Below are 23,932 nucleotides of genomic sequence, written 5' to 3' on the forward strand. Positions count from 1 at the left end.
CAGGTAAGTTATTAAATTGTCAAATATATTAAAAAACACTATCAAATTTTTTCTCTAATCCCAATTATTTTTTGGGGGCGCATAACTACCAACCAGATTGGTTAAATCTGGAGTTGACAGATCAGTTTTTAGGATGTAGGTTCTGTGCCTATATAACTTTGTGCAGTAAACCGTTTGGGTCATTACAATGAGTGCAAGCAATGTATATTAGATTAATAAACATGTACACATGTAGATAAATCATTGGTACTCCTCTGTTAATGAAAAAGAAAACCTACAATGGTCACAGAAATAACTTAAATCTGACAAAAGTAACAACAAATGAAAATCCAATAAAATGAATAAATAATAAGCACAATATTGCTTTTCAACCATGCATCAAAATAAAGATTTTAAACTTAAATAAAGGTTTATCTGCTATTAAAATCACAGATGTATAAAATATATAGAGCTTAGATAAGGATACCAATAATTTTTGTCAAGGCCTGTTTCATTAGTTTATATCTATTTTAGTCATTATTTTCAGGCATAGTTAGAAAGTAATGTCTAAACTTCCATTTGTTAATTTTCATAGAACTTTTATTTTTTTTTTTATCACCTTTGGCAGATTAAAATTTTTTGTGACCATTTCAGGTTTTTCTAACATTAATTGAGGGATACCAGCATTTTTTTTGTGAGTACATTCAATTCAAACTTAGTGTAGCCTAGGGGAGCCAAGCATGTACTGTAGGTAAAGAGCACGCAAAGTCCAAATACAAAAGACCCTGACAAGGATTTAAACCCTGAAAGTTCCTATAACTGAAACACCATGCAGCACTTGAGGATTTTTACCCTGACATCATTTGTTTAATTTCAAAAAGTTACATAAAAAATATTAATAATGTCTAATAAGATCTTTATTACCGAAAGGTGAAAAATGAATAAGTAGAATTTAAACTATTTAGTTAAAGTTAGGATGGTGAACATTGCCAGCCCAAGCAACTACTTATGTTGAGCCTTAAATCGGGTTACAGCAATTAAAATGTACTCTAATTCTTAGGCGAGTTAGTGATTTCCCCAAAGCAGTCCAAAAGCAGAACATAAAACAACACGCAGCTTTAATCTTACATACCTGTACGACTTTATCACTGCACATTGCCCTCCATAAATTGCCTGTTAATATTATTAATGTTAGATGCAAGAGTTTGTTCTCCAACTCTAGGGTCGGTTGTTCAAGCACCAGTTTTGGGGGTGTGAGTGTGTTTAAGTTTTTACTATTACGGTAAACTAATTAACCATTGTGGTCGAAGTGACCAAATTGTATTGGCTTGATCTTTTACCAATATAAAATTTACAGTAGCAGCCATTCAAAATTTCCCACTTTCCTTGATGGGCCATTGGCTGGTCCCCTACAATTACTTTTTAAACAGCAATCTTTGTACTAAAATATATTTCTGTCATGATTTGTGGACATTAAGATCTAAAGAGAAGCGTCACCTCCTGGTCAAACCCTTTAAAGCAGTGAAAGGGTGATGTCAGAGTGAAAAAAATATGCAGGAGGGGGTCACTCCAGTGTCTGGAAATTGGAGGGGATTTCGCTGGGACTTGGAGGGAAGTGGGCTGCCATTCGGCTGGCATTTGACTCAGAGGGGCCATTTTGAATGGCTGCTAATGTATTACCACACAATTACAATATATCAAAAAACACTATCAAATTAGTTGGGTTTTTTTGTTTTTGTTTTTTTTCTTTACTCCAAATGATTTGTTGGACACATAACTACCAACCAGATTGGTTAAATCTAACCATTTTTTTGGTTGGAATTGACCAATCTGTTTTTAGGGTGTAGTTTTCGGTGCCTTTTTAACTCTGTGCAGTAAAATGTACTCTATTTAATCCTTAGCCAACGTGGTGGTTTCCACAAAGCAGTCCAATAACAAAAAATAAAACAACAAGCAGCATTTATCTTACATACCTGTACGACTTTATCACTGCACACTGCCCTCCATAAATTGCCTGTTAATATTATTAATGTTAGATGCAAGAATTTGCCCTCCAACTCTAGGGTTGGTTGTTCAAGCACCAGCTTTGGGGGTGTGAGTGTGTTTTTTTTTTTTTTTTTTTTACTATTAAACCAATTAACCATTGTGGTCAAGGTGACCAATTTGTATTGGCTTGATATTTTACCAATTCAATCTAAAAAACTAACAGAGAGAGAAAGATGCAATTAGAAGAGTTTATTGATACGATAGTTTCAACTTTGGCGCTCAGGCCTCGGCAGGAAACAAACGATGATTTATACTTTAATGCAGATAAACTGATGTATGAGAATAAGGATATTCCCCCCGGGCCTGAAACTGGTGGTGGAGTTTAGATAGATGAAGTTTGGTTAATCCATAGAGGCTGGTATACAGGGTGATGCTTGAGTTAGATGTCACTGATTGAACAAAGTTTGCATAAACTGTCCATGAAGAGCAAGCATGAAGCGTCTGTGGAGAGAAAAAACTCCCCTTTGGGAAGAAATCTCTGGCAGAACCAGGCTCAACGTGGCGGTCTTCTGCCGGACCGTTTAAAGTGACAGGGAACTCCATGAAAGTCTGGAGGGAGTACACACTGGAGGTGAGGTTGAAGGAGCATCGAGGTGGAGTCGGATGAGCTTACTACAATGGTGGAGAAGGGGATGGAGGTGGGTTGTCTGAATCAAAGTCCGACATAGGAGCGATGGATCTTGCGCTTGTTGAAGAGCAGGCCTAGAGATGATTTGGAGTGGCTTTAAGTAGAGTGCTGGAAGATGATTGGACATTGAGGAAAGTGGCTTGAAGCGGGTTGGCTGCATCGGAGGTGGATCAGCCTCAGATTGAATGGAAGTAATCAGAGTTTCTTCAGTTGAATTTCCGCCTTAGCTTCATTATACAATATACAGTTGTAGCCATTCAATATTTCCCACTTTCCGTGATTGGCCCTTGGCTGGTTCCCTACAATTCCTTTTTAAACAGCAATCTTTATACTAGAGTATTATTTCTGTCATGATTTGTCGACATTAAGATCTAAAGAGAAGCATTATCTCCTGCTCAGACCCTGTAATTCAGTGAAAGAGTTTTTTTCTTTACTCCAAATGATTTGTTGGACACATAACTACCAACCAGATTGGTTAAATCTAACCAATTTTTTGGTTGGAAATGACCAATCTGTTTTTTAGGGTGTAGTTTTCGGTGCCTTTTTAACTGCAGTAAAATTTACTCTATTTAATCCTTGGTGGTGATTTCCCCAAAGCAGTCCAATAACATAAAATAAAACAGCATGCAGCATTAATCTTACATACCTGTAAGACTTTATCACTGCACATTGCCCTCCATAAATTGCCTGTTAATATTACAAGTAGTAATCAGAGAAAAACATAGTAAAAGGTTCTCTAAAAGGAACAAAAGCTGTTCAACTTTTTTTAAAACACCATAAATGTAGCATTTGGTTTAGGAAATAAAAAAAGAATTCGTTATCATTATTATTGGTTGCTATTTGTTTAAGTTTGTATATAATAGAAATAAATGAATAAACATCAGTTCAATCAGTCATTCATTGTCCCTGCCAAGTAGGCTTGGCACAAAGTATGGGTGTTGCATGGCTGCTTTTATGCTTATTCAATTACAAGGAGCATTTAATGCGTCAACAGGTTACCATTTTTAAAAGGTGCCTTGGGAAAATAGTACGAGACAAAAGCCTGCATGCAAAAAAAAATCCAATGTAAAATGCAGTAACTTAATAACATCAGTGTACATTACTCACCTCAGCTTTCTATGATGAAAAAATATCCACACAAGTAAAATTGTAAGATGATCTGTCATTTTCCAGAGAACCAGTTAAAGGCATGTACGAGTTAGAAAACTGGAAATACTGTAGTAATGAAGTAGGAATTCAACAGTGGCTGAATCATATAAGAAATTGAAGCTAATTAAGAACTTAACACACCTGTTTTCTAGATAAATCTGACAAGCAGCTCAGGAATCAAGTAAAACATAACAGATATCAGGTATTGCCTGATAGTTAGCCAGTGACTGATATTTCTCTATAATTCTATTTGGCAACTTAATTTGTACTTATTTCATTGCCAATAGATCAAAATCCTAACCAATCCAGACTGAATTATCCAAACTGATTACAGATTCTCCATCTTAAAGCCTATAGAGAATGAATTTTAAAAAGGCTCTTATGTTCTCACAAAGCATATCTCAATCAAGAACTGGCATTAACAAACATCTACAGACAAACTTTTGTTAAAGCATTAGGTAAAGACTCAATGTCGATAAAAAATACTTTATCAAGGTATATTTACTTAAGTAAAGTTTTGACATACTCTTAGAAGTGTTTTACTACACTTTCCTGCGTACTGGAGCAATATCCTGAAGTATCACTATAGTAACTTGAGTAAAATCTTTGACTGCTCTATTGGGGGGGAGGGTGAATGGTGACCTAGTTGTTAGGGGATAGAGCTAGGATTCCTGGGGTTGTGAGTTCAAAACCCACTCCCACATACTGCCACTCTGTCTCTCTCTGGACAAGACCCTTAACCCCCGATTGCTTCACGAGCGCCCCATGATGGCACCTCACTGCTCCCAAGAGGATTTCTGCAATGTGAGAACAATAAAGTTCAATTATGAATTATAATTCATCACAAGTAATTTCACTGAATGAAAAAAAAGCTTGATTTTAAGAACCAACAGTAAAAAATAAGATTAAAATCAGACTTTTTTTAAAAGTAAAATCTATTTGCTGAACCTTCTGTGACAGCTGAAGTTCAAATGATTATACACAACTTAAAGCTACTAATTTATTATTTTCTCACATATGAGGCTTATAGATATCAGGTTCATAAGCCTTAAGCAGAAAAAAAATAGAAAAGTAAATTATAATTTTGAAGTTATTTGTATGAGTCTTCTTTTAATTTCTAGACAACAACAAAAATCTTTGTTTGGTTGATAAAATATTTTATAAATATCCAACAAAATGTATGAATTACTGGGTACTTGATTATTGTTTTTTTTATATTGCTACACTTCCCTAAGTACTTGATGGAAACTTTTTTTTATCTGATTGGAAAAAAAAATTATTAGCCTTATTTTATTTTTTTATTTTTCGGTACTCTACCCTTTTTTGATAAACGATAACGCAGCAGGAACAAGGAAACGAGTATGATAGAATAAGCCAAAAATCTAGATTGGGAATTACTCCTTCCATCGCCAAGTTCTACTGTAAAAACGAAACCCGCATCAAATGAAATTCCTCGTTTTGATCAATGGCCTTGCGTTTATTTTGAGACAACAAAGAATCCAAATATGAAAAAGTCATTCATGCCATACAGGTGAGTTCTGGATCACCTGAGAGCAGAGTGGCCATGGGGAGGGAGGAGGGAGAGGGAGGAGGAGGAGGCGGGCCAGCTGCTCTGTGAGAGAAACAGCATTTAAATGGAAAAGGGGAGAGATTGAGCGCTTCATCCGAAACTTCACCGCAAGGAGACCATAAACATCCCTTCTTCCTGGAAACCAAAAATCCATTCTCCTTTAGAAACGAGTCAAGCGGAGAGCAGAACATCTTGAATCATGTGCGGTAAGATTGCCTCTAAATGGCACCGATTTGTTCTTCTGGTTTTCACTTTCAAGAAGCCCTTTGCGCGCAGGAGCCGTTTATGAAGATACCAACAAATGGTCAAAAATAAATCAGAAGTTGTTGCTTCTTTGTGGATCTGATTATAGGAAAAGCAAATTACTTTAAAATGGTTTAGGTAAATATCTATATATCCGATCTTTGCGCGTCGAGCTTTACGCGTAGATGTTTTTTTACGCACAGCTGCTACGTGTCAGTGTCCCTTTGACAGGGAAAGTAAGGACAAGGAAGCTGCAGCTGATTGATTCTGTTTGGAGATGACTTAAAGAACCAACATTAACTTTTTTTCCTACTTATTGGCAAGAGTCCACATGTTGTAAAAACGGGCATGTCTGCTTTTACAACAAAACCCAGATATACAACCCAAAGTAAATCTTTAACTATTCGCCAGCCTCACCTTATTTATGAAAAAAGGAAAGAGCGGGTATATATGAGAGGTTTTACCGCACCCTGCTTTACTGGCTGCTCCAGTACTGCGCGCAACACGCGTCCTGTCAAAGCTGTGCGCCAGCCTGGCTGAAAACAATCCTGCTCACACACGTACACAAACCCCATTCACACATTTTTTAAGGAAAATACTATCTGATTGTAGTGAAAACGAGGCTTTTCATTCATTAAGAAAAATAAATGTGGAGATTGAAAGGTGGCCACAGTTTTAGATGGAGGAGGGCACAAATCTGGAGAAAAAAAAAATACACTGGATTATTTACATTCTTGTAAAGTGTTTAAAAATAACAATCATTAATATAATTTATAAGATGAAGATGATTGGGGGGGGGGGGGGGAGAACTGTAGGCCTACTTTGTAAGTAAGATTTGAGTTATATTCCTAGTTCTCTCTCTGATTAAAAGGGATCTTTGCTTACCTGAACTACCAAGTGCCACGCACCCGAAAAGAGATATTTGAGACGCTGGTGAAGGGTCTGCAGAGGCTGGAGTACAGAGGATACGATTCAGCAGGTGAGACGCTCAGACCTTATGCACACACAGACACATTCACAAAGAAAAACATGTATGCAAAACTTTGGAGAAATTACTTATGAAAATATTTAGTCAAATTCTGGAGTGCATGAAGTATTCTGTAAAGTTATCAGTAATGGTCCAGTTTTAGGAAGATGTCCACCTATAGTATCATAGTAAAAAGAAAGGATACATCTTCACAGTGGTGAAAAGCTGACAGTCTTGTTTTACCTGATATTAGATGTTTAAACTAACAATGATCAACAATTTTGGCAGACATTAAACGTCCTTACTGTGTGAAGTTAGTATTTTTTAGGCACAAGCTGAGAGTAAAATTCACTTTTTTTAGTTAAAACCAAAGGTGCAGCAAACTACTTCTGCAAAATATAAAAATGGTAATCAGTGCCCTATACAGCATATAGAATAATTTAAAATTAGCCTGATTGAAATAACTCAGCAAAACGTATTTAATAGTCATGTGTACAGTAATAGTTACTATAACTTACCACTCATAGCTTTCACTGTTTTGTCTCTCTATATATCTTTGTCTATCTGCTGTCACTTGCTCCTCCAGATAAAAATAATCTAATGATGTGTGTTAAAACACACATGGGGACTGATGGCTCCCTTTTGGATTTCATCTTTTTCTTTACAAGTCTGTTTAAATTATTATTTAAAAATTAATCTGATAGCTTCAGTCATACTGAGATAGGATCACAGTTTCTTCTAAATGTTATTTTGAACAAAACTGTAAAAATAGTTTAATTTGTTATAGCTATATTAATCAGTTATACTTAAGTTCTAATTTTGATTTGATTCAAGTTTGTAATTTCCCGTTAAAATAAGTCAAATTCTGATTAACTATTAATGTACATTAAGCTAATGTTCTAAAGAATTGTTTTATTTTATCTTTTAATATATGTTTTTAGGAACTAATCATTAAAGTTCTTGTTTTTATCTTAAAAAGTAACATTTTTAAACCAAAATTACATAAAATATTTATTTGAACTAATTAAAATTGGCAATTGGTTCTGCAGTTTTCTTAATGTATTTAAAATAAAAAAACCATTTCCCTGTTTTTTGTTGCATGCTTTTTTGTGCTCCCCATGGGCCCCCTAGTTTTTTTTTTGCTCTAGAACCGCCACTGCTCATACACGTCACAGGGCTTCCTCCTGCTTTGCATGGAAATTTGACAGAGAATACAACCAAAGTAATGAGGTGAACAAAAAGAGGCGGGATTCCAAATGCAAAGGGTTTTGTTCTTTTAAGAAAGTAAAGTAAATAGTAAATACGTACGTAGCTACTTACCTGGAGTCAGTACTTTCATGGTCACAGCTCTTCTTCTATTCAGGGAGCTCCGGCTTTGATTATGGATATCAGCTTAGAAGACTACATTGCACAGAAGGCAGCTTTAGCTCAAGTCACTTTGCTCCATAAAACCAGTAAGCTTGCAGGTTAAGTCACTTTACAGTTATGATAACTTTAAAGCAGTTGCTTTTTTTTTTTTTTTTTTACGGAACTATTTCTTGAAACATGCTCAGTGACAGTAAAATCTTGGCTAACTGACAGCTTCAGAAACTAAGAAGTTATGTCCAAACATTTGACTCTGCCAAAGGAGAGTGTTGGTAGACAGGTTATGTTACCCAACCCTTTATAAGGGTATGAGTTGAAAAGCTCTTCAGGAAAACGGATGCTACAGTTAATATAAACCGTGACAAAACTGGTTGAACAGGCAGAACCGTTTGTAATGGCTTTTATTCACACAGCCTGAATGGGCAAATCTCTCGATCTAGATTTCAGAGTTTAACCTTTTCTTTTACTCCAAGTCTTTCTCTCAGTAAACATTTTGTTTTGAAGATTTTTTAGATATTCCCTAGTTTAAAATAAAAAAGCACAATAATTATAAATTGTGGTAACAACATAATAGTATAATCAATTAAAAAGTGTAACTAAGAGCCCTCAATAACATGCATGTTATACAAGCTCCAAAATGACCCACCCATCCCTTTTGTTTGTCCATCCTATTTGAGCAGGATGTGCTACATTAGCATAGACGCAAACGCACTCCACCTTGAACCCAACCCCATTGTTTACATGTTTTCTTCTCACTGTGAGTAAGACATGTATTGGGAATGTGGTTCGCTAAACAAGTTAGATTTGTCCAGAAAGGAGTAAATGTGCCTGAAAAGTATTTATAAGTGATTCCAGGGAATTTAATTCAATGTTTGATGGTTTTCTTGTCCATAGGCGTCGCTGTGGACGGCCCAAACAAGACAACACAGGACCTCAACAACAACAGTATCTGTCTAATCAAGAAGAAGGGCAAGGTGAAGGCTCTGGATGAGGAGATCTACCGTGAGTTCATGTGTTTTTGAGCTTTTTTCTTGCAAATACATAATTACTGTGGTGAGAGAGAACAAGTTTTTGCATATTGGAAACAACTGACTTCTAAGCTCATCATCCTGGGTTTATTTTTATTTCATTTACTTCTTAACTTAAGATGCTGATTTTTATGTTGCATATTTTTTCAATGTTTTTTTTTTGTGTGTAGAAAAAGACACGGTTGACCTGGACGAGACTCTGTCCACACACTTTGGCCTGGCCCACACGCGCTGGGCTACGCACGGAGAACCAAGTGCACTCAACAGCCATCCCCATCGCTCTGACAAGAACAATGGTAATAACTTCTTTCCTAACCTGACCAATAATCCCATAAGTACAAGAGCTTAACTTCACACCCATCTGTTTCAAAACTAACTTGTTGCACGTCTCGCTTAAGTCTGGTTTAAGTCTGGTTTTACATTATGAATTTGCAAAAGAGCCATTTTTGTTTTGTTTGTTTTCTTTAAAGATTTGTCAGGCATGCCCCTTAGATTCTCTTTATGTTTGGGTTTTTTTTAGAGTTTGTCGTCATCCACAATGGCATCATAACCAACTACAAAGAGCTGAAGAAGTACCTGGTGAGTTGTCCTAATTATTTCTTTGCAGAAACAGGTCTAAGCTATAACTAGACCCACCCTCCATGACAAAGGTCGCATTTCTCCCGGAGGCTTTATTATGCCAAAGAAAAGCTTTTTCTAATGATCTGTTTCAGTAATATATGAAGACGAAATAACCTGCTCACGTGTCCTATTCTCCTCACACTCGAGTTCAGGATGAACAACTATAACACCAGATCAGCTGTCATCCTTCTATAATAATCAGAACATTTATTGCTAAACTGATGATATTAGTTATGAAGTACGAGCAGTTAAACTTGTTTTATGTGGCTTGTAGGTTATATTGCTTTCCAAAAATATTCCAATCCCTTGAACTGGTTTACCTTATCTCATGTTAAAAACACAAGATTTTTAAAGAAAGCCCATATTCTGATCTTCAGCTACCACAGTATACATGTCAGATTAAATAATACTACTTATACTTCAGCAATAGTATCAAGGTGTTACTTTATTGTATCTCTTATACTATATCCACTAACACAAAGTTTAAGACATTTCAATAACATTTCTTGAAATCTCTCTCTCTCTCTCTCTCTCTCTCTCTCTCTCTCTCTCTCTCTTTCTATATATATATATATATATATATATATATATATATATATATATATATCCTTTTTTTGACATACAAATCTTAAATTACTTTGTGCTGGTTTATCATAAAATTCACATGAGTTGATAAAATACAACAAAAGTTAAAAGGGATAAATATGTCAGACACTCCTAGGTTAAACTTAGGGCACTTATATTCAAATTCAAATGTTTTATTTTAATTAGCACAAACTCCCTTTTCTTCTGTGAATTTGGAGAAATGTGTAAATGTTAGTTATTTTCCTTTAAAATTAAATATAACCCTAGCTTATTTTGGAAAAAACAAAACAATTTATTGACTCTTAACTAACTGGGGAAAAAAAGTTTGCTAGGAAAAAGCAACCAGATTTTCAGGTTCTGTTTGCCTGTTTTATTTATAAACCTTATTTTTTCCTTTTTCCTCAGATCAACAAAGGATACGAGTTTGAGTCAGAAACAGACACAGAGGTGATCCCCAAACTAATCAAATACCTTTATGACAATCAAGAGAACGACAGCATCACCTTCTCCAAGCTGGTGGAGAGAGTCATCCAACAACTGGTGAGCTGCTCACACAGCAAGACACAAACTCCCTCCACACCAACATACACAGTAGGAGACATTCTGCTTTATTAGCTGTGGAAGCAGGAACCCTTAGCTGGCCTCTTCTACTGAAGTGATGGAAACTTTTAAGGACAGCTAGTTGCTGTGTGATTAACCTCGTCCTTGACCCACACATTTATAGAGCATTAAAAAAAGCATGTATTCTTTTAAAACTGCATGAAACAGCAATAAGGTTCCTTTTCGAACGAAACATTATTGTGTAAAACTGTCTCCATGGAAGCGGTCCCAACAGCGTCACACGTGACATCATTACTCACACAATCGGATGTTTTTTGGGTGAGATGAAGCAGACTTTTTTTTTTCCATCGGTTGAGTAATGTTTAAAAGCCTTTTTTCACGCTGCAGATGAAGCTCAAGTAAAACGTGCATTTTTTGACTTGGAGTAATGGAAACCAGATAGTCCAGCTCCTAGACTAGTGACTCCCTTCTTTTACTTTCTGACTCTCTGCTATACGCACTCACACCCCCTCTTCTCCCTACCACACTCTCACACTCAGCCAGCTCTGTTTCCAGTAAGCGCCACAGGCAGCTGTGCGGCCAGCACTTTCGAAACATAGCTGATGTTATACAATACAGCTCCTATTCCTTTTAGTCTCTCCCTTCATAACCCAAATATTCCCAGGCCTCCCTAACCCACTACATCATTTAACCACCAAAAAAAAACTAATCAATTTAACCTTTATATTAAAAATAACCTTAGGATGATGCAAAAAATAATAGTTGAGGTACGATTGAAGATTTGACAAATTTCTTTTTTCTTTTTAAAAACGTGCACAACTAGATGATTGTTTTTAGTCAAGGTTTGAAAAAAAAAAGTTTTTAAACATCTGAGATTTTAGAGATTTTCCTCCTTATAGAAAGTTTTAATCATCAGCATGAATATGGAAATAAAATGCAGCAATTTATAATCTAAGTGAGAGAAAAAGCTTAGATAATGAATAAACATGGTCCTAAGACAGGACCTTGAGAATCCCCACATAGGAACTGTATTGATAATTTAAAAAAAAGGCACAATGTTTTTTTTTTCTTATATATTTCAAAGAGTGGCACCTGTAATTACGTTGTCATAATACACAGTCACACAGTCATTTTATGCTGATGAAGATTCTCAGTCATCCAGGTAATAGTCATTCCGTAAAAATAAAAAAAATAAAAAATATCCACTGGATTTGGTTTCCAAGATTTGAAGACGTTTCGCCACCTCTCCAGGAAGCTTTCTCAATTCAAATGTGTCATTTCATGATTTTTCAGGAAGTTATAACAACCTTTGTCTCTATGTGTTTTTTAGGAGGGTGCCTTCGCTCTGGTGTTCAAAAGCCGTCATTACCCTGGAGAGGCTGTGTCCACCAGGTTAGTCAGCATTCAGTGACGTGTCCAAGATCTCATTTCCATTATGCTTCAAATATCAGCTATCTGCCCCATTACACAGGATCAGATCAGATAAGTCATAACTGTTATTAACACAATGAAGCAATCTCCAGACTGATTAGCAGACAAATCTATTAATTATAGCATGACTGTGGAAGGCTCTTTTCCTTCCAGTAATGGGCAGCTGTGGTCATGTGAGTAAATTCCCGTGCTATGGTGTGAGTTAGTGCATTCTGCATTTGATTCAGACTGCCTGCCTCCCTCGTGGGCCTCCTCCCTGTGGAGGCTGTGGGGCCAACGCCCCCCTTTCTGACTCATTAACAGAAAGACTACAGCGTTTCCTCCTTCAGCTTTGGCAAAGACTCGTGCTAGAGTAAAAAAACAAGACTATATTAATTAATTCTTCAATTTTATTTTGCGCAATGCATTTCCTGGGTCAATGATCAGGGCAAAAGAAAGAGCTACACGGAAAGACTTGCAAGAAGATAAATGGAGGTAGGTTGGGTCGAAGCTGTGGTTTATGCAAACAGCTGAGCTTGCTGGCTCACCTGCTGGATAAACCAAAATCTTTCTGAAATAAGTTCGTTTAGCCTGCAGAAGAAGAGAAGGGAAGGAATGATGTGTTATAAAGAATCAGCCACCGCCTTCCTCTCTCTGACCAACCATCAATGTCTTTGTCATCTATTTAAATTACGTCTAAATTCACTTTTTTTATTCTTTCCAGCTGACATTTGAAATAAATACAATAAAACGTGCTGAGGCTGTTGAGAACATGATGTATGCGCAGTTTGTAATCTTCAACCTGCAAACAATTTGTCTCCTAAACGCATGTTTCTGTTTAAAAGCCTCTCTTGTCAAACCCCACACCCTTTGGAAAGATCAAAGTTTGTGTGTCAATGTGGCCCAAGGGGAGAACTGTACACAGCATAGGCTGATCTGTATGAAAGTAAGACAAAGAGAAAGGAGAGGCTGCAGATGTTAAACTGGCATGTAAATCGCTGTTTCACAGTCAGACTGTTTTAAGGCTACAGCAAATGTAGATAAACTGTGTTGGTACCTGATGCTAGAAGTGATGTCTTGAGTCCAAAAGAGAACTAAATAATGTTTTATGAACTTTTAAAGTGAACTGAGGTTTATAATAGATGGTTATTTACTCTAAAACTCACCATTATTTACATGAGTATCTGAAGCAGGATCTAATGTGCCAGCAGGAGATTTCCTGGAAGATACGCATGTTAAAAACTCCAGGAAGCTTTTACTTCTAAAATGTTTCAGACATTTTTTGGATTAGTTGATATGTTAAAATGGAATAAATTATATCTGTCAAGTTCATAACTGCATTTCTTTTTGGTACAAATTATTTAATGAAAAAGTATGTGTCTGATTATAGTTGTCATTGTTTTATGTCTAAAAAGCCAAACCATTCTTCATAAAGCACATCTTTTTGTCTCCCTCTCTTCCGCTCTGCCTGCTTTCTCCTTCTCTCGGCAGGAGAGGAAGTCCGCTGCTCATTGGAGTGCGAAGCGAACACGAGCCGCCAGCCGAGCACATCGCTGTGCAGTACAACAGTGGTGAGCTCTGTTCCTGTTTTTTTGCCACTGCCGTCTTCCTCCGTTGCATCCTCAGTTCCATCAAAGAGCTGGAGCTTAAAGTCATCACCTGATTTAACAATTATAAATATACATATGGCAACAAATCAACAAAGGTGCAATTCTGATTTAGATTACTGCAATTTAATCGGAAATTTCCAAATTTTAAATAAGTTTCATTTGTAAATATTCTCTTTCACTCAAAGAAAAGACAAAATATTGATTTTAAATAGATCAAAATTAAAATAGGAAATTATACCATTATTGTAAAACTGAATTTCAACATTTTTCATTCATTTATTTATATTTAATGACTTACTAATCCTTTTTAATACATTCAATCATCAAAGGGGGTCAAAACAGTAAAATCTTAATGTACTTCATGTAAACTATGATAAACTTAACAATAGAATAGAAGATAATAGAATTGCTATTTTTTTGTCCGTCAGTAAAAAGCTCACAATATCTAAACAGCAAAGTTGCTGACAGAAAAAAAATAAAGTACACATGTTAGAAGGAAAAAAATACAAGTTATAGATATGAGACGAATAAAATAAAAATCTGTATTCTGTTTAAATTGTGTTTTCCCATTTCTGTGATTCCCATGATAATATAAATTCTGTTATGTGAAAATAATACAAATACTTTACTGTTAATGTACGCAACCTTGTTGAGTTAATATAGTAACATTAATAGATAATGCACACAGGGTTCATAGTTATTTGCTCTCTTTAAGACTGTGTAATCAACATTACATCAGTTTGAGCAATATTTATATTACAAAGGACTGACTGTACTGCAATAATTGTTAGGTTATTCTGCTAATGTGATATTTAATGGTACTAAATCGGATGCGTATTTGATTGCTTTTAAGGCGTCTGTGGCCTGAGCAGGGATGCAGAATTTTAAGTCATTGCCAGAACTCAGGCTGCACAACCGCACAGACATCTCTGCAGCAGCAGCTCACTTACCTTCCTTGTTGTGGTCATGATACTGTCAGCTTCCATGCTTAAGAGCTTGCCTTAGAAACTGGTATTAGATTTTAATTTGTTTCAACAAAACTTTATTAAACACATCAATGAAATCAAATAACTTAACTTGATCTCATACACAAGAACTTAAGCAGCTAACTCTGGACTGTTTTCCTATTTTTCTGGGTTTTTCTGTTGCAGCCAAACATAACAAACTCACACAGTCTGCCAAAAGGCCTTGTGTTGATGTATCATGGGATGTTTTAGTTCACTGGTAATTATTGCACAATGGCATTGTATCACAGAATCTTTCTAGAAAGATTTTCTCTTAAGGAATTACTGTTAAACATTTCTGTGTAAACTGTTCCATCTTTAACTTTAATAATTAAGTTCAGCTTAAAGAAAGCATATTACCTTTAGATCCAATTAAGGAATTCTGTAATAACCCAGAATAAAAATACCACCTTAACTTAATTATCTGTTTTTTTCTAAACTGAAAAGTGTCCAAAATTAATTGATTGGTAAATAAACATATTAATCTATATGACATTTACACAAATATTAGGTCTAATATCTACTATAATGTTTCGGTTAGTTTGACTGATAACGCTAAGGAAAAATATATAACTGTATATTTAAGTACATTTGCTCATTGTTCAGAATATTATACATTTTTCACTCCACTTGTTCAGGAGTAGTTCAGAAGTACACCTAGGTTATGATAGCTGGTTAGTTTGTTGTCATGTCTTATTAAAAAATTACAATCATCAACAAAAACACATGATGATTGTAGATTTCCAGCTGTAGTCTAAAAGCTGATTCATAATAATGTTTTTTTTTTATTGCGATTAGCGATGTAAAGACAGCCTCATTTGTCTTGTAGGCATAGGCAAAGTGGGATCTTTATTTCAGCCAGGGGAGGGACAATTCTGCTCTACTCTCTGCTCCGCTCAGCCACAGAAAACTTAAGTTAATTCAAAGTTTCCTGAATCATTTAACCTAAAAATTTGAAGTTAAAACGATTTTAAACTTATAGTGATGATAGGATGGGAATGATGGAAGATTTAACTTGGTTTTGAGACTATAACGTTGAAACTTTACTCGATCATTTTAATTGGCCCCTGCCTATTCTGAACCTGCCTATTCTGAATATAATGGTCTGCATATGTGGAAAGTGTTTACAACAGTCTGCCTGCCCCATTGTTTGTTTAACACCATTATCGTTTTAAGCAAATTATATAATTCTGGTTAACTGTTTTGTAAGTGTACTTAAAAATAATTCATTAAATAAAATAGTTATAATCTACTTATGGGGAAGACAGGTTGTGTTTCTTTGGGTGGAGATGATGACTAAAAATAGAAAGATGAGACGGAGGCTGCCTTTTACTAAAAATATCTCTGATTATATGGAATCTAGTACGCTGAAGTGGTTCAGTTCATCGTTCAGAGGCGAGCCTTTCCGTATTGGGGCCCCAGGCAAACTTTTGTAAAGGAACCCTCCTTTACGTCTCCCTTTTGATGTCTAAGTCTCCCTGATCGGGAACCAGATAATAAAGCAACATTTTACTATGATGCATCATAGCCAATGAATAAAAAAAAAAATGTGCCTCCAGCATCTTGTAAAGAATTTGCATATTTGTCCAGAGCGAGTTTTCACTTAGTGGCCTCGCCCTCGGTGTGTTCAGTTCTAGATGCAGGTTGTGCTTAAGGCTAAATCCCTAAATGAGGTATGAGCACATAAAAAGCGTGAAGATGAAACCACCTGAAGTAGACAAAGCTATAATAGGCGTGCAAATATTCACCCCATGCCACAAGGTGGCATTCATGGGTAAGGAATGTAGAGAAGGAAAAGAACAAGTAAGATGTGAACAATAAACGCATAGAGAAAAAAAGGTGTTTTTTTTTCTTTTTATTTGAACTTACAAAAGATGTTTTTAAACTCAGAGAAACCAAGAAGCAGAATTTTTTCCTTTATTTTACCCAAGTGTTATATTTATTTACCTTTATTAATGATTAGAGCTTTAGAAACATATTAATAACATTAATTCTAGAAATATGTTCCTTCTCTCATGAATCTGTTCTGTTATACTGCAATCTACTTTTTGTCATTATTCCCATCATAAATAATTAAAAAACATGTTACTGCACAGTAAGTCCTCCAATAAGTACCGATAATTTGGCTTCACTGAGTCTTTAGTACTTAATTTGTAGGATTAAAATTATAGCACAGTGTCTCATCCTGGACCTTATATTGGCCCCTTATCTTTTTATGGTATCAGTGATAATATTTAATTAATAACTTTATTTAAAATGCTATGTAGGTTTTACTACATTATAGCTTTGCGGATGGCCCAGTGTCCCCCTGTGGCAGCCCTGTTTGAGACTCTTAGCGTTATTTTTCATGAGAAAATCGAGGTGGTCTGACCGACCAGGCCAGAACAGCTGCCCTGGCCACTAAACGATGGGCAAAAAGTGCGGGAATGATGTTGAGCAATCACTTGCTCATTTAAAGTGAAAAGAAAATTAGTTTTAATATCTTCCACTCCAATGGGCTCAGTCTGAACTAGAAGATCTCTGCCTTGTTGAAAATATGGGAAAAATCTTTTCATAGCATGAAGCATCTGACTCAGCCTCATACTGCATGTTTCTACAGTATCAGTCGGTGTAACTTAAACTTAAATGATTGGACATTAGCTAGACAATGCATCGTCTTTGAATAATAGAAGCATAAAAAGAAGGAGATAGTTTCTAGCCTTCTTGTCTGTTGGATTGTAGAAAAGGTGGTTTGGATATCCGATAACAATGTTTGTCCTTTGCATTGAAACTGGACATTTAATCATATATATATATATATATATATATATATATATATATATATATATATATATATATATATATATATATATATATATATATATATATATATATATATATATATATTCTTAAATGTATAAATAAAATTTGTTGACTTTAAACTTTAGGTCACTTAAGGGAGGAGATTGAGGAGAAGAACAGCCACAACTCCTCCAACTCCAATGGAGAAGGCAAGGCAGTGGAGTACTATTTCGCCTCTGATGCCAGGTAAGGAAGTGATTCTTTTGTCAATTAAGCATGGAGCCATGATATTCACCTTTAATCAGCCACATCTATTTAGCTTCTTGTGCTCTTTGTATTTATTTGCACCCTGCCTGTTTTTTTTTTTCTGCATTCACAGCGCCATCATTGAGCACACTAACAAGGTGTTGTACCTGGAGGATGATGACATTGCAGTCGTCAAGGGAGGAGCGCTCTCAATTCACAGGTTAAATCGGCAAGCTGGTGACGATCCAGTGAGAGCGATTCAGACGTTACAGATGGAGATGCAGCAGATCATGAAAGGTTGGGAAACTGTACAAGGGCTGTTTTTTTTATATAGTTAACTGCTTTCATTTCAATTAAATTTAAAGCAGCTTCACTGGAGGGAAACAATATTAAATCAGTTCATTTATGTAGCTCCCTGCACTATTGAACCACATCTAAAAAGTAGATATTTGCTCTGCCGCCCTCTGCTGGCTGAATAGGTGAAAGCTTTGCAATTAAACAATCCAGAATACACATCTAGAGAAATTAGGTCACATTTTTAAGATCTTTGCCTATACACTGACATATACTCTATTACATCGATTCTAGAGGAACCAATTTGCATGTCTAGATGCCTGATATTGTTATTTAGAATTGTGTCACATTACTTTTGGCAGTAGTGTATATATTTTCTTATGTTTTATCAAAATGTCTTCTTCCTCTTTGCAGGAAACTTTGAAGCCTTTATGCAGAAGGAGATCTTTGAGCAGCCAGAGTCAGTTGTTAACACCATGAGGGGCCGGATTTGTTTTGACACTAATAAAGGTGATTGCAGGTTTTCCTACTTTAAATCTCCGTTTTTTAATCATTGTATGCTATCTTAGCAGAATAACCATTTTATATCAGTTTGCAATATAGTGACTTTTTATTTTGTTGTAGATATAAAACTAAACTAAAAAGGTAGACTGGTTTATTAAATAAAACTCTCTCTCTATCATTTATTTTTTAAGTGATTCTTGGAGGCCTGAAAGACCACCTGAAGGAGATCAAACGCTGCAGACGGTTAATCATGATTGGCTGCGGCACCAGTTTCCATGCTGCAGTTGCTGTAAGCAGAACCCGTTCACTTTAACAAAACTTTTTTTAAATTTTAGAGTTCATGATAAATAATGCTTGAATTTAGAAATTTCCAAAGGCACAGGTTGTGACACTTTTTTCTTATTTCTTCTGCTCAGACCAGACAGATCCTGGAGGAGCTGACTGAATTACCTGTCATGGTGGAGCTGGCCAGTGACTTCCTAGACCGCAGTACCCCAGTCTTCAGGGACGATGTTTGTTTCTTCATCAGCCAGTCAGGTAACATAAATCCAGAAGCATCGGAGCACATGTTTTTTTTTTTTTCTATCTATCTCTAAGGCTCCTGGGGCTAAAAAAATCTTTAAATACCAACTTCTCACCTCTCATATTAAAGTTGTCAACAATCTCAGGCCAAGAGCTCCTTTAAGCTTGACCTTATTGTGCTATAATTACACATTATAAGCATAAGGTTTCACTCTCTCTGGTCCTTTAGGGGAGACAGCAGACACCCTGATGGCCCTGCGATACTGCAAGGAACGCGGGGCTCTAACAGTGGGCATCACCAACACTGTGGGGAGCTCCATTTGCAGAGAGACTGACTGTGGGGTCCACATCAATGCTGGACCGGAGATAGGAGTGGCTAGTACCAAGGTATACACTTCACTGCATAATCAGTGTTGATTTCATCATTGCTCAAACAGTTGCAGTTTATGAACATGTTTTTAGGTTTTATATAGAACAGAGGAGGTGATACTGGATGTTTGTATTAGAATGATATTAAATAGGAGCACAAACAGTGTCAATCAAAGGTCTACATACAAAATTAAGCTCTAGGCTTTTAACAATTTACTTAAACAATTTTTCTCGAAAAAGATACGATTTTTCTAAATAAGAACTGGTGCACATGGTTGATTTTCTCACAGTAAGCCATTTTACATAGACTCCAAATGTATGCTTACTTCCCCATTATTATCTGCCTAAATGTCCCTTTGTAAGTTATTCTTTTTCTAACCAAAAGCATCGTCCTGGCATAACTTTACCTTTATAGCACTGCTATCAAGTTGAAACAATCATTTTACCCAAAAAAAAAAAAAAAGGAAAATTCTTTTAGATGTTCAGAAACCATCAATAAAAATCAAAATGGTCATAAACAGGAGAATAGATGGTGGATATCTTACAATAACAATAACTGTCTCGTTACTGGCCAGGAAAAAAAGATGTTTATTTGATGCTTTGAAGCCCATGGCAAGTTTACAGCTACCCAATTACAAAAGACCTAATGTCTCCTGGAGAAAAGTTTCATGGTCAGATTAGACAAAGATTGAGCTGTTTAGATAATTGACACGATCCATGTTTGGTAGAATCAATAATTTTCTTTTGATTCTAAGAACAAAGGACAACAGTCAGCCATAGTGATGGCAGCATCATGCTGTGGGAACTAGATTGCTTCACCTCAAGCAACAATAAGATGCTGAAAACCTGCCTGAATTATATTATCCCAAACACAAATCAAAACTGTCGGAATAGATAAAGCAGACTATGGCTTGACCCCAACCTCAGCACTTAATATGAAATGCAAGGACTGGCCCCTGCACTGCACATTAGTAAATTACTCGTTTTAGATTAACTTTACTGTTTTTCATTATAAAAACTAGACTCACTCACACCAGAGTAAAACAAAGACCTTGACAATGGCAACGAAAAACATTTATCCAAATATCAGCAGGAGTGAATCTCTGTCTTAATCCATGCAAAGTAATTTTCACTTTGCATGGATTAAGACAGATCTATGATAAATCCCATCTTGTGCATCTAGTTCTCATTTTTCAACTAATTGAATACGAACTGTATTATAAATGTAATTAATATCTGGGTGAAAAGAATCTTTAAAATTTGGAAATGATTACAACACTTAGGCATAAAATGAGCATAAGCAAAGTTCTATCTAAGGCTGCAGATTATCTATTTAGTCAACTTCTCCAAGAAAAAGTCCTTACATCATAAGATACATTTTATACTTAGAAGCAAAAGCTTAATTCTCATATTTTAATAATATGTATTGTTCTTGTTTATATAGAAGCCAGTTATTTTATGATAAAGTTTAAAAAAAAAAACACTTGTGAATACTGAACCATTTGTGGTTTGATGCTGTTTATATACACTGATCCTGACGGGGATTCACTGTGTGCTGCCCTTCTAGGCCTACACCAGTCAGTTTGTGTCCCTCATCATGTTCAGCCTGATGTTGAGTGAGGACAGACTCTCACTACAAGCGAGACGACTGTCCATCATTAACGCCCTGAAGGACCTACCAGGTCAGTAGTAGACGAGTGTTTTTAGCCACAGTGGGGGATATTGTAACACAACAGCTGTGTAAAAGTGGATCTTAAATCCATGAGATATCTGTCTGACCACTAGTCACTTTAAAATACTCTCACAGAGCTGATAAGAAAAGTGCTCTCATTGGACGACAAGATCAAGGCCATCGCCGATGAACTGTATCAGCAGAGGTCACTTTTGGTGATGGGCCGAGGATACAACTATGCCACTTGCCTTGAGGGGGCGCTGGTGAGTTAAAACATTTTACAGTACTGAGCTTCTTAAAATAAAATCTCCCTAAAAAGCATGAACAATATATGTATTAATTGCATATATATTATTGTCTTATGATGCACCTTACAAGAAAAATGCAACAGATCAAATAATAAAGTAAATTAGTTTAAAGTCACATATTTATGCAATATCATAAGGATATATCAATAACTCTATTCACCTTATTGTGTTGTAGAAAATCAAGGAGATCACCTACATGCACTCAGAAGGCATCCTGGCTGGAGAGCTGAAACACGGTCCTCTGGCGCTCATCGACAAGGACATGCCAGTCATCATGATCCTCATGCGGGACGGCTGCTACACTAAGTGTCAGAATGCTTTGCAGCAGGTCACAGCCAGATCGGTAGGCCATAAAAACAAACAAAAGTATACTTTTAATCGAAATTAGCCCATAATACACAATGTGAAAGGTGTGCAACCTCTTGGTTTCTCTCTCCAACAGGGCCGACCCATTATTCTGTGCTCTCAGGATGATTCAGAAGTGATCAAAAATGCATATAAGACCATTGAGTTGCCAGAAACAGTGGATTGTCTGCAGGGAATCCTCAGTGTCATCCCTCTACAGCTGCTGTCCTTCCACTTGGCCGTCCTTCGAGGATATGACGTAAGTTACATATTTTCTTATCCACAAAAACTTTGACATACATCAGATGTTTATTGAGACATTTGGAGTCAGATGTAGACATTCTTGATTTATGTATGGAAAATAAGGTCAATGAACCAGGATTAAGTAAGCAAAACAAAAATCAAAAACTGGCTTTGCTACTACCTCATTCAACTCATCATGTAAACAACTCAAAAGACTGATGGAGTAGAGGGAAAAAAACATGGTTAAATTTTCAATGATATTGTATTAGTCCACTCTAGTTTGATACCCATAAATAAAATGCAGGGAAACCTATTCCCTTCAGAGGAACTTGTTTAGTATTAGTCCATCTATTTGGGTTAAAACCTAACAAGTAAAATAAGCGGTTTGAGTTAAATTAGACTGATAAAAAATTTCTTGTTTAACATTCAAAATGTTAATGCACAAGACTCAACCCGCAAGTTCAAACACAGTGGTGGTAGCATCATGCTGGAGGGACGCTTTACTTCCACTCCAAAAGAGTTCAAATTGGGGCTAAGATTGTCTTTTCTGCACGGCAATTATCATAATGTACTGACAGAACTACGATGGAACTGTTTTGATTACAGAATGCTCATGATTTAGATTGGCCTAGTCAAAGTTTAGACCTGAATCTGTGGAAAAGCTTTAAAATTTCTGTTCCCCGAAGCCCTCCATCCAGTCCGACAGATCATGATATTTTTTGTGAAGAATAGGCTAACTCAGATTCTAGATTAGCAAAGCTGGTAAACCAGAAAAATACCTGCTGCTGTGTTTGAACTAGTATCTACTACAGTAGAATTAACCTTGAGGTCAGGAAAACATGCAATATTTTCCTGATCCGATGTCCAGATTCTGTCAATATGTTGTACAGCCATGGTGAAAGATCTCCTCTAATTCTCTGTATCCTCTGCTCTCCTTTTATTTGCAGGTTGACTGCCCCAGAAACTTGGCCAAGTCTGTGACCGTGGAGTAGTTACAGTTTACAAAGCCCAGCAGACAAGACAGGTGGCTTTGGGTGACTTACAGAGCGACTGTGCAATCAAACATTGTGTGTGTGTGGCAGGGTCGGGTTGAGGTATGGGGACCGGGGAGCTTGTGCATGTGAGTGTGTGTATGATACTGTGAGTTAAAGAAGAGGCTGCGGAGTATAGAAGGGATTAAGCGGTACAATGAAATAAACACACACGGAAAAATTTAAATGTGAAATCTGACCGTGGCTTTTTGGAACAACTCATGAAACATTCTCGAAGATGCTCATAGCCAAAGAAATCTTCTGTACCTCTTTTTATCAGTAGAGCCAAAAAGTTTTTTTTTACACGAAGAACAGTAAAAAACTGAAATGGTACACTGAAGTGTTTACAATTGTGCAATATGGACCACATACTTGGCTAATGAATGTACATTGTGACAAAGTCATTAATTGTTCTCCTATGTTGAACGTTCGTTAGGGTCATTATACTCTTCATTGTAAAATTTTCATTTTGATATTTCTTTAGAATTTCTTGGTTTTACTGGCCTCGGAGAACAGTGAACTATAATCTTATTTTCTTAATAAAACTATTATATTTTAATTTAAACAGTCTGTTCTGAAGGTGTGCAACCAGGTTCTTTTTAAGGTTTACATACTTCTTACTGGCATAGGGAATACTCTGTGGTATTCAAGGGAAGACTAATTATATATAATTTTTATGGGTTTCATAAATGACAATCTGTACATAACAGATGTTCTTTTTGCTTTTTTGTTATATTTATAGGGGAGAAACAGAAAACTTGATTGATATCTTTATGTTTGTATTTTGTATTGTCTGTTTTTCATGCTAAAAAAAGCACTACAAATCAATAAAGAAATGAAGTATTATTTTT

General features: G+C 36.0%; 1 protein-coding gene across 1 annotated transcript; it reads left to right on the top strand.

Moving 5' to 3' along the window:
* The first annotated feature begins 5,419 nt into the window (after positions 1 to 5,419).
* Positions 5,420 to 23,932, top strand: gfpt2 (glutamine-fructose-6-phosphate transaminase 2). Its single transcript, XM_038299170.1, has 19 exons — positions 5,420 to 5,578; positions 6,487 to 6,594; positions 8,842 to 8,949; positions 9,146 to 9,271; positions 9,496 to 9,554; positions 10,587 to 10,721; positions 12,073 to 12,134; positions 13,644 to 13,723; positions 17,694 to 17,793; positions 17,927 to 18,090; positions 18,502 to 18,597; positions 18,783 to 18,880; positions 19,008 to 19,128; positions 19,343 to 19,500; positions 21,050 to 21,164; positions 21,290 to 21,417; positions 21,638 to 21,805; positions 21,905 to 22,066; positions 22,998 to 23,932. The coding sequence occupies exons 1-19, from the start codon at positions 5,572 to 5,574 to the stop codon at positions 23,040 to 23,042; spliced, it is 2,040 nt and encodes a 679-aa protein (XP_038155098.1). The 5' UTR covers positions 5,420 to 5,571; the 3' UTR covers positions 23,043 to 23,932.

This window comes from Cyprinodon tularosa, unplaced genomic scaffold (assembly GCF_016077235.1).
Source record: "Cyprinodon tularosa strain WSP-4 unplaced genomic scaffold, ASM1607723v1 ctg42, whole genome shotgun sequence".
NCBI lineage: Eukaryota > Metazoa > Chordata > Actinopteri > Cyprinodontiformes > Cyprinodontidae > Cyprinodon > Cyprinodon tularosa.